Source organism: Ctenocephalides felis, unplaced genomic scaffold (genome assembly GCF_003426905.1).
Source record: "Ctenocephalides felis isolate EL2017-DRISC unplaced genomic scaffold, ASM342690v1 CF-g0.4_SCAFFOLD_03572, whole genome shotgun sequence".
NCBI classification, from domain to species: domain Eukaryota; kingdom Metazoa; phylum Arthropoda; class Insecta; order Siphonaptera; family Pulicidae; genus Ctenocephalides; species Ctenocephalides felis.
Genome location: NW_020539726.1, coordinates 40,533,239 through 40,544,874, shown reverse-complemented (window position 1 = coordinate 40,544,874; position 11,636 = coordinate 40,533,239). Strand labels below are relative to the sequence as shown.

The 11,636-nt window shown below is 31.5% G+C and overlaps 1 protein-coding gene across 1 annotated transcript; it reads right to left on the bottom strand.

Annotated features, from left to right (window-relative positions):
* Positions 1-526: 526 nt before the first annotated feature.
* On the bottom strand, positions 527-10,780 carry LOC113388484. The gene is made up of 4 exons (XM_026625859.1): positions 10,592-10,780; positions 6,262-6,555; positions 4,003-4,217; positions 527-556 (listed from the first exon to the last, which is right to left on the bottom strand). Exons 2-4 carry the CDS (start codon positions 6,404-6,406, stop codon positions 527-529), a joined length of 390 nt encoding a protein of 129 aa, XP_026481644.1. The 5' UTR covers positions 6,407-6,555; positions 10,592-10,780.
* Between the last annotated feature and the right edge of the window lie 856 nt (positions 10,781-11,636).

Sequence of the window (11,636 nt, the reverse complement as noted above, 5' to 3'; positions counted from 1 at the left end):
AATAGCACCAACGTCAACTTTGGAGGTAATTATTAAAATTGTCCTGCAGGGCGGCCAGGAGCGTGTTCGCCAAATTATTCAGCCAGCACCAGTAGCTGCGGAATTATCAGATGATGATAACCAAGAGTTGCGAACATCTGGCCTGATGGATTATGCAAATTCCCTGAGACAAGATGCTGAAAGAATCGCCAGGGAAGAGGCTGAAGAAGAAGCTCGTAGGCTAGGCAAAGTGCAAGATGAAGTACAAGTTAGTGGCGAATGTGCAGGGACTTCTTTTGTAAACAACTGCAATGGAAGCGGCGATGCGTCCAACCGCAAAACCAACAACAATTTTTGAACCAAAAGAATTGTTGTTGATATATCATGAATAAACTTCGAAAAACTGCATTGTGATATCGACATTAACCTAAATATATACTCGCAGCTATACTTGATTGTAAAAGATTTCCTTATACAATCTTATACCTATACAAAATTTCTGTGAATAAATAATATTACTAGTATGTACTCGTACATGTGTGTTTGTCTAAAATTCAGTTAACAATTCTGGTGGTAACTAAAGAGACAATTTCATATACAACCTGTTGAAACTAGAGTAAGGTCACTAATTTTCTTCAGGCTTTACCATTACATCGGTATTGCAAAATTTTAATTGAAATTTGTGTCGACAATGATAAAATAATGGGGACATTATCAAAGTGTTTATTGCGAACCAATGGATGAATGACCTTGAGGTAATTGACTCAAGGACGGAATTTATGAAGTGCTAATATATACATATATATATATATATATATATATATATATATATAATAATAATATATATAATATTTCTACTAGGGATTATACAAAAACCGATATTTTGGAAAAAGGCTGTAGTATTTTTTTAGTTTCGAATTGACATTTTTTTGCTTGAATATTCTATAATTAGAACAGAACAGCAAATTTAGATTAAAACTGTGGTGTGCTTTAATCGTAATCGTGCCTTAAGGCAAATTGCTGGAACTTTCCGTACCACATTGACATATTCGAGAAATTTTAAACGTTTTCAAATATATTATTACAAATACTGTAACTTTCATTATTTTTATATTCTATCTTGTTATATCTGAGCAAATCAAATGTAAACTGGTTGGTATTGGTATTTTGCCTTGAGGCAAGCCACATGAACTTCCCGAAATGTGTAAATAATCGACTTAATCAATAAAAAATAAATTCATTTACGAGTGATTGAAAGTATTCCGAGTGCATTTATTACACATAATTGAAAGCGAATTGAACGCGTTAACTCAAAGTTAACATTTTTATAATTGAACCAGTTTCAGTAGGACTTAAGGTATTCTATCGTTATACCAAGTAAATCGTCTAATTTTAATTTTAACAAACCTAAAAAAAACTACTAATTTTCTTAAACTTTGATGAGTTTTTAAAAATTGTTATGTTTAATAATGAAAGGCTAATTTTTTTTTGCTCTCTATGATTTGCTCAATAGAATAAATCGCATAAAATGCTCAAAATAAATTAGTAAAATGTTTCAAAGCCAAATATTAATTAATGATATAAAATTATTATCATAAACTGTTAAAAGAGGTAAAATAATAGGGGGAGGGAATAAATTAACAGGTAAAATAATGTATATTAAATTATTACTAAGAAAAATGTTGTTTAGATTATATTATTACTTAAAACCGGTTAAACAATGATACGAGATTGTAAAAATTATAGGCAACATTATTGAAGCAATTATTTTGGGTGGAAAAATCCAAGGTAATATTGTACTTTTATTGCAGATACTATATATTAATTTTTTCTGAATTTGTTATACCTTTTAAAAAACTTCAATATCCAATTTAGTGTGGGAATTGAGACTCATTATTTTATTTAAAGCAATTCTACACATAACATCGCTTATATTGATGTATATGACGCATTTCGGTGTGAAGAGTCATTTAAAAAACAATAATTATTATTTTTAGGTAAACGGTAAATATTAGTATAGGATATTAAAAAAATGTAGACGTGGGTACAGGACAACGTCTGTCGGGTCATCTAGTATATATATATATATATATATATATATATATATATATATATATATATATATATATATATATAAATATAAATCATGTTTTTCTGCTACTCATATGACAGTTGGGTACAATGTACCTAAAATGGCGGCGCATAAAATTAAATGCAGTAATAACAAAATGGCGAAACATGAACGTGAAGTTTGCGCTGAATGTTTGATAAAGTAACCGTTAATTTTTGAAATATATTTATTAATATATATATATATATATATATATATATATATATATATATTACCTTATCTCTGTTGATAAGTGCACTCTATTTGCATCGATAGCAATTGAATAATATCGAAACTAATGAAAAAAATCAGAATGTGGCGTGATATGTTCCGAGAATCATTTACACTTTCATGACGAATGACAACATGGCACTCTATCAATATTGACATGGCATAAAAATAGAATGCTGATTAGAATTATCAATAAAACGGGTAAATAACTCCTGGGTTAAAGATTTATGGATATATAAATATATATATATATATATATATATATATATATATATATATATGATGGTTTGCGCAAATTCGTTAATAAAATTGCATCAAAATTTTGCGACACGTGCAGAACAAATAAGCGCGTGACTCTACTTAAATTGTTTTGCAGAAACAATGTTGCACGACACTCGAAAAAGACAATAAACAAACAATATATATATAGTATTTTACAGTTTTCCAATTATATAATCTTTGTTACTGTAAAAAAATAAATTATGTCAACAATTATAAAATTCTACAATACTCTAAAGAATTTGCTTTAAAAAATAATTAATAAGAAATTCTTCAGTAGAATTATTATAATATATTCAAAGTGATGCGAAAAATTCAAACAATTTTTTTTAATAAATATGCAGTTATTGATGTAGATAATTTTAAATATTTTCGAGATATTTTCGTTCATTTACAATTTTATATCGTAATTGTGTAGTAATACAGGAATTCCAACGTCGTAAGATTTATCAAGAATTGTTTTCAAATTTGATGTGATAACATTGAGTCATTTATGTGGAATTGTTTATACAGAAAATTATTATATGCATGAGAAATATTCGTAAGGAGACATATGTATATATTTATATTGAAAAAGAAATCCATTATTTTTTCCATGATTCATGCTAGTTGAAAAGTTTACATATTTCAGTAAAAAAATATTTTGCATTTGAAAAGCCAGTTTCGTCATAAAATCGTGGTGCAATGGTTGAGAACGCAAACTAGCAGAAATGTATTCGATCGTCGGTCAGCTCGATATCAAGCAGTATGATATCAAATGTTCACTAAAGGTTATAGATCACGAATATGAAATAAAAGTCATCTTTCGACACAACTCATAATACATGTAGTTTTGATCGATTTAAAGGAAAAGAAACGAGAAGCATGAAATTTAACCAAAATCTATCCTACCTTTGAACCATTGTTGAATTTATTATTTTCTTAAAACCTGAATTTTATTTATACATTTTAATTATATTATCTGTATATACCAAAAATATATTATAAACAATTATTATTATTTACTGAAACTTTCATAAAAGTGCTTGTTGTAACTGAACGTATTTATTTTCAGATATATATATATATATATATATATATATATATATATATACATACATATAAATGTATGTATGTATGTATGTATATATGTATGTATAAATTAGAAATTTGCATAGAATTAGCCATTAGCTGTCGTCGATGATTCATTCGTTCAAAACTTTCAGTTGTTCGTCATTTCATTCTGTATTACAGGAATGCGTTTGTATAAATTAACATTTCATATGCAAATCGTGAAATAACATTTGATTTTGAATATCACGATGTATCACCAAGGGGGAGAGTGCGGAGTCTAAAAATCCTTAAAAACTCGCTCACGTGATTAATGGGCGCTACCTAATCATAATAATTATTTTACCACTCACCGCAATCCCTGCAAAACTGGTGGCGTCCGTAAAAGGCGTCGTGACCTCACTCGACAGTCCGCTCGTCAACTGTCTGTCGTCACTGGTCGACATTCGAATTATGACGTCACTTCCGTCATCATCGTCAGCCGTCGCCGTCGCCGTCACTCGCGAATATTCGGTGTAACGTTGGGATTCGTTCGAATCCGACGCGGAGAGACGACGGTGGGAGAAAACTGAAAAAAGGATAAGTAAAATCAGTGGCGTACCTAGAACTTTTGCCGCCCTGGGCGATCTCCAGATTGCCGCCCTTTATTCCATTATCAGTTAATGAAATAGTAGTTTTTAATTAATTAATACGCATGAACCAGTGGTGCATGGCATCGTGCCTTAAGGCAAATTGCTAGAACTTCCCATACCGAAACATAAAATTTTTAAAAAAGATTTAAATTTTTTTCGAAAAAAAAAAATATTTTTGAGAATTTTGTTAAAAAATTAACATTTTTGAATTTTTTTTATATTTTGAATTTTTTTGAAAATTTAAAACTTTTTTTTTTCAAATCAATCGCGCAAGAAATGTAAATTAAGTTTGTTTTTATTATTAAAAACTCCAGAAAATATCAGATAATTTGACGTGCATACGAGGTGTGTTCAAAAAGTACCCGGAATTACTAATAATTAAATTTCCCGGGTCTGGAGTGTCTGATTGTCAAAATTTTTTATTGTGTTGGTATACATGCCCCTAAAGTATGATGAAATTTTCAGCTATATTCACTGTTTACTTTGTCTGTGGTAGTCGCTAAGGTTCGACGTGTTTTTCTGAGCTCGGCGATTTTTACAATGGAAGAATTGAAAAGTCAAAGAATTTGTATTAAATTTTGCGTAAAAAATGTAATAAAGTGTTGCAAAGTGCAAAAATTCACCAGATATGGCTCCGTGTGACTTTTTCCTATTCCCAAAGTTGAAGAGACCCATGAAAGGACGGCGGTTTTCCTCGATTGAAGAAATAAAGGCCGAATCGCTGAGAGTGCTCAAGGACATATCAAAAAGTGAATATCAAGGGTGCTTCGAAAATTGGAAAAAAACGCTGGCATAAGTGTATTATATCTGGGGGGACTACTTTGAAGGGGACCACATTAATGTAGACGAATAAATAAATATTTTTTTGAAAAAACGAAAATTCCGGGTACTTTTTGAACAGACCTCGTATGTCTAATTAACTTCCCGTAGGGTAAGTTATTGTAATAAGCCGAAAATCGAAATTGAAAATTCTTATATTTCTCGACGTTTTGAAGGTTTCTGAACATTTTGGCATACTTCAGAAAAAATGGATGTGTCCAAAATATCTCAAAATAAATGATTTAAGATAGAATGATTTACGATGATTTAATATGGTTCGAAATAAATCAACTTTTATTGATTATTATCGATTATTTTTAATTACTCGAATTTTGAATTGCGGTACGGGAAGTTCTAGCAATTTGCCTTAAGGCACGATGCCATAATTGCCTTAAGACAAAATTCCACTCACAGTTTTTTTTTTTTTGAAAAAAAAAATGTTTTCTTTATTTAACTGCATAGAGACAAAATATAAAGCGCGTAAGCGCCGCGTCGCTCTTTAACGGATAAATATTGGTACGGAACCCATAGAAATGTAAACAAAATTTATACTTATTGTTAAAATCTCTATAAAATATCTGATAATTTGATGTGCATAAGTCTAATGGTCATTTTTGACCGCCAAATGGCATTTTTTTTACTTTTTTCACTAGATCTCCGAAACCGCTAGACCTACCTTCATGAAAATTTTATCGATTCTTTATCTTGTCAATACAAGTAAAATGTTTTTTGAATTTTCAAAATCGGACGCTCCGTTCTTTTAAAAACTGAGTTACCGTTTTCGGCACTTTTTGTCCCGTATCTTTGGAACGGCTAGACCTGCCTTCGCCAAAAACTAATCAGCACGTATCCTTATCAATAGGAATCGAATGTTTTTTGAATTATTCAAATCGGTTGATCCGTGTTCCCGAAATCGTCGACGAAAATTTGTATCCGCACACACGCACAAACGTGCACACATACATACATACACACACACACACACATACATCCATTTTTTCTAAGGTATGCCAAAATGTTCAGAAACCTCTGAAACGTAAAGATATATAAAAATTTTCATTTTCTATTTTTTTGCGATTACTATAACTTGCCCTACGGGAAGTTAATGATTGTTGGTATGAATGATAGTATGGGTAAATGACAATGCCCATTATCCCTTACCTGTTTCATTTTCGCTCGTCGCAGGTGCAGTGTTCTGCCTCCTCGGCCTCGGCCTCTTTCTGGAACTTCTACCGACGGCGCCGACCGCCGACGTCGCGTTCGTGACGATGGCGGTCGCGGAGGACGTAGCGAAGACATCGACCATCGATAATTCCGAAGAGTTCGATGTCAGAGTGGAGGACGCCGTGGCTTCGGCTGTCGTCGCAGTGGCGGCGTTGGTGGCGGCGGCGGCGGTCGAACTCGGAGCGACCGCTCGCCCCTCTTGCTCGCGTTCGTCAATTGTGATGGATTTTACTGGAAAGAAAATGGTAATAGAATTAAATAATAAAGAATCTGATATTATTGTTGATGATTAATGTGTTAAATCAAGAGAGCAACATTAGTGCTCAAATTAACTTATAAATATATGTTCACGCCAAAATAGACGTGACAACGTCGCATTAATTTTAGCAGCGAAAGAATTGCATCTTACAACGATGCATGGATATTTGCAACTCAAAATCGGCAACTAGCTGTAAGTGGAATTCTGTCTTAAGGCAATTAAGGCATCGTGCCTTAAGGCAAATTGCTGGAACTTCCCTTTTAAAAAAAATTTACTTCGAAAAAATAAGATTTTTGACAAACAATTAGACAAAAAATTACTTTTTTTTTGAAAAAAAAAAATTTTTAATTTTTTTTTTAATTTTTTTTTTTGAAAAAAAAAATGTTTTCTTTATTTTGACATATTTTGAAAGATCTAAATTTTGTCAAAGCAATCGTACTGCTTTAACTGCATGCATAAAGACGAAATATCAAACCGCGTAAGCGCCGCGTCGCCGTCTAACGCTTAAACATTGGTACGGAACCCATAGGAATGTAAACCAAATTATACTTATTGATAAAATCTCTATAAAATATCTGATAATTTGATGTGCATATGTCTAATGATCATTTTTTGACCGCCAATGGCATTTTTTTTTACTTTTTTCATTAGATCTCCGAAACCGCTAGACCTGCCTTCATGAAAATTTGATCGGTTCTTCACCTTGTCAACACAAGTAAAATGTTTTTTGAATTATTAAATCGGACGCTCCGTTCTCTTAAAAACTGAGTTACCGTTTTCGGCACTTTTTGCCCCGTATCTTCGGAACGGCTAGACCTGCCTTCGCCAAAAAACTAATCAGCACGTCTCCTTATCAATACGAATCGAATGTTTTTTGAATTATTCAAATCGGTTGATCGGTATTCCCGAAATCGTCGACGAAAATTTGTATCCGCACATACATACACACACGCACACACACACACACACATCCATTTTATCTGAGGTATGCCAAAGTGTTCAAAAACCTTCAAAAGGTAGAGAAATGCAAAAATTTTCATTTTCGATTTTTTTGCGGTTACTATAACTTGCCCTACGGGAAGTTAATAAAATGGCCCTCTACCAGGTACCTGAAGGCACATAGGCATAGTCTAGATCCAGTCGCGAAACTATCAACATAGTCTAGACCCGGTCGCGAAACTATAAACATCAAAACTCAAATGCTATACAAATACTCAAATGCTATACAAATACTCAAATGCTATACAAACTCAAATATTACTACCATATAAACGTGTAAATTATATTCTACAAATAAATTAGTGTAAATCTATTTGTTATTAATCAATATTTACATTTTAAAACGGTTGATAGAGCCACAAATTCTATCTGGTCCTTGAGCTATACATTTCAACAAAAAACAATATGTATATATATTTTAGATTTTTGAAACTCGAGCTATAAGATAGCAATATTTTTTGCAGTATTACATTGAAAATATTTTTATTTTATTATTTGGGGATAGATAGACAGAGTAAAAGAGGAATGAAAAATGAAACACAGATACACGAAAAAAAGAAAACTATCCTGACAAGTAAACCGACATATAAAATATAGAATGGAAAGAAGAACTCTGAACATAGCATCAACTTAAACAAACAAATTAAAAATAAACATAAAAAGGATACAAAACAACTCTGGTGGTAAAAAGAACTCTACTGGCGAGCAAATTGGATTGAAAAGGGACTCTACGTACTTTATTATACAACAGTAACAAATTCATTTTGATTATAAAAATGAAGTGTTTTTTAGTTGAACTTCTCTAAGTAAATGAAAGTGAATCTGCAAATTATCCGTTTCATGGAAGTGATCATTGGTAAACCACATTTTTTGTTTTTTGGTCTGACGTTAACACAAACAAAGCGGATGGTTTTCCAACTTGTGAACAGGCAACGTATAACTGCCCATATGAAAAACAATGATTTTCTAAATAATCTATTTGAAAATTATCCCGCTAACACTAAGCGATTGGCCTTGCGACTTGTTATTGCGAACGCAAGGCGAACTGGAAATTGCAATCGTTTGAAGTCAAACGAAGACCAGTCGGAATCATTGGTATGTCACCAATCGCCAGCATTTTTGATTTTTTAATGGTGAAATTCAGTGCGTGTACATCATTATTCTTTGCGGCATGAATTGCTCGTTGACTTAACCAACATAATTCTGATAATTCTCACTAATGCCATTACTCAAATTTTAAATGACGGTGTTTGAAGTTCGAGCAATTTGCGTTAGGGCACGATGCCATGCACTACTAATTTTCTTAGCTATAAACCTTGCGGAGCCCGAGACCTTTCCAACGAATGCAAAATTGTCGAAATCGGTTCGTGCGTTCTGGAGTTATTTCGTCAGGAAGGAAAACCCGACTTATTTTTATATATATAGAAGATTACATAAACTTGTTGTGTAAAGTTGAAATTATTTGTTTAAAGTATATTAGAACTATAGCCAGAATTAAAAATAAAATCTGAATTATTCTCGATACACAAAAAAAAATTTTTTTTGAAAGAAAAAAAATTGAAAAAAAAGTTGAAACAAATAATTTTGTTCAAAATCTATTATTTTGTTAAGACAAGCTGAAAGTTCTTTGAATCGTTCAAATCCGACGCTTAGTTCTCTCAAAAACTGCCATCGCTTGTACATTTAGCTCTGTATCTTCGAAATGGCTGGGCCTGCCTTTGCCAAAAACTAATAAACCACTTCTCCCAATCATAACTAATTGAATGTTTTTTAGATCATTCAAATCGGATGCTCTGTTCTCTCAAAAACTTGATTTCTATTTACTCCACTCTTTGCTCTTTATCTCCGTAACTGCTGGACCTGCCTTTGTCAAAAACTAATGAGCACATCTCCCTATCAATAGAAATCGATTGCTTTCTGAATTTTTCAAATCGGTTTATCCATACGCCCGAAATCGTAGACGAAAAATTGTCTCCACACATACACACACACACATCCATTTTTTTGAGGTATACCAAAATGTTCAGAAACCTCTGAAACGTAAAAATATGCAAAAATTTTCATTTTCGATTTTTGGCCCATTTCTATAACTTACCTTAAATGAAGTTAAAAAAGACTCTACTAACGAGCAAACTGTAATAAAAGTCAAAGTAAACAGGGACTCTACTAACGAGCAAACTGAAATAATAGACATCGATTAATTATTCCAATTATGATTTTTTATATTGGAGAAACTAGCCAAAACATGAGTAAACGCCTTCATCAACATAAAAATAACGCAAAAATTACCAAACAATTCAAGACCATGTTAACCGAGCATATTAAAAATTTAAACCATATTATAGATTTTTTCAACCCTAAAATTTTACATTTTGAAGAGAACGTAATTAAAAAAGATTCGCTGAGGGGTTGTTTTTACAATTACATAACGACAGAGTCATAAACAAACGTTTTGACAACACGGCCCTGAACGAAACAAACACGTGGTTTCTTAATAGCGCGTCAAACTTTCTTAAAAAATGATAAGATCCCATCGCTTTTTAAATTTCCCGTGAAATTTGAACCCGTGCTAAAAACTGATTCAAGAAAAAATGTGACATTTCTATCTCAAACTCCGAACAGTAAATACATAGTTTCGACAATGTATGATATAACTTGTTAAGTTATCATGTTTATTTGTGTGTTTCACCATTTGTGATGTTAAAAAATATATATTTTATGAATGTGCACATACTCATACCATGGATTAATAATGGTTTCATATGTTATATTAGGATACAAAATTGTAAGTATTTTATTATTATTATTATTGTTTTTCTATAAAATTTCTTACATATTACTTATTAAGTTTTGAAGGCTAGATGCTAGCCGAAACGTATGAATTTTAAATAAACAAATTTCTAAAAACTCTCATAATATTTTTATCGATGTAACACTCGACTTTTAAACTCAAATAAAATATATTATATCAAGACTATCTAAAAAAAATTATATATTGTTTTTCCTTACCTCTATAACTCAACTCTAGTTCGCTTGTCACTTAGAAGGCCTTTTTCCAAAATCGCTTTAATATTTACAATTCTGTTTTAAATTTCCAAATTTTTTTGATAACAGCTAAAATCACATTGAATTATTTTTGGCACAATTTTTAAAGCAGATCACAATGAGACATTTGGCAACAGGTGGGCGGTAGATTGGTGGCACTCTGGAAAAAAGAAAAAAAATAGATATTAATTTATAGTCATAATTGATATTAAAACATATGTGAAAATTATATTTGCATTTGCTGCATAACAACATAAATGTTATGGCAAGCCATGTTATGAAGAACTTTCCATACTAAATATTATCAAAAGCCATGCAAGTACTGTGCAGTCAGGCGTATTTCTCAGGTTGTCAGATAGAAAACATAACCTAGAAACCGCACAAATGTCAACAGATAACAGGGTCTTTCTGACTCGGCATCATAACATACGAGTGACGTTGCAGTTTATGTGTAAAACGCCTGAATGCACAGCAATTACATGACATTCTTATAGTATTCAGTATGATTCAGTACCATAATGTATGCAAGTAGAAGCGTAACATGGCCTTGCCATAACATTTGTTTGTCATGCGGCAGAATCGGTCCCTTAATATATATTTTTTTTGAAAATATAAAATACGTCCGCACGGATAAGTTTTGATATAAGATATCTTAGTTAATATAAGTAAGACAAATTAATTCATTATGTAAGGTACTTTTTTAAATTTGACCCAATGCTATCACCCTAAGAAAAGTCAATTAGGTACATATAATTTTTATCATTTACTTGATTTTTTTCTTAGGATTGAAACTTCACAAAATAAACCTTATATAAAAACTAATAGACAAATAAAATAGCTTAATTGTCTTGTCTAATATAAAGTAGTGAAGATATATTTTATATATTAATAAATTATGTGTGCAATTATTAGTAACTTAAAAAAATTCATTTTATGCAAAATTTCAAAAAAAAATCTTGTGGAGCGACCATAACGCTCCACCGTAAATTTCAGTGTATTGTTGATTTAT

What these genes read in the sequence shown, in the direction of transcription:
- LOC113388484 (XM_026625859.1), bottom strand. Translation starts at nt 6,406, where the DNA reads ATGGTCGATGTCTTCGCTACGTCCTCCGCGACCGCCATCGTCACGAAC. An exon ending in GACGAGCGAAAATGAAACAG is followed by an intron (nt 4,218 to 6,261) that starts GTAAGGGATAAT and finishes TCCTTTTTTCAG; the next exon opens with TTTTCTCCCACCGTCGTCTC. An exon ending in CCAGTTTTGCAGGGATTGCG is followed by an intron (nt 557 to 4,002) that starts GTGAGTGGTAAA and finishes TTGTCTCTTTAG; the next exon opens with TTACCACCAGAATTGTTAAC.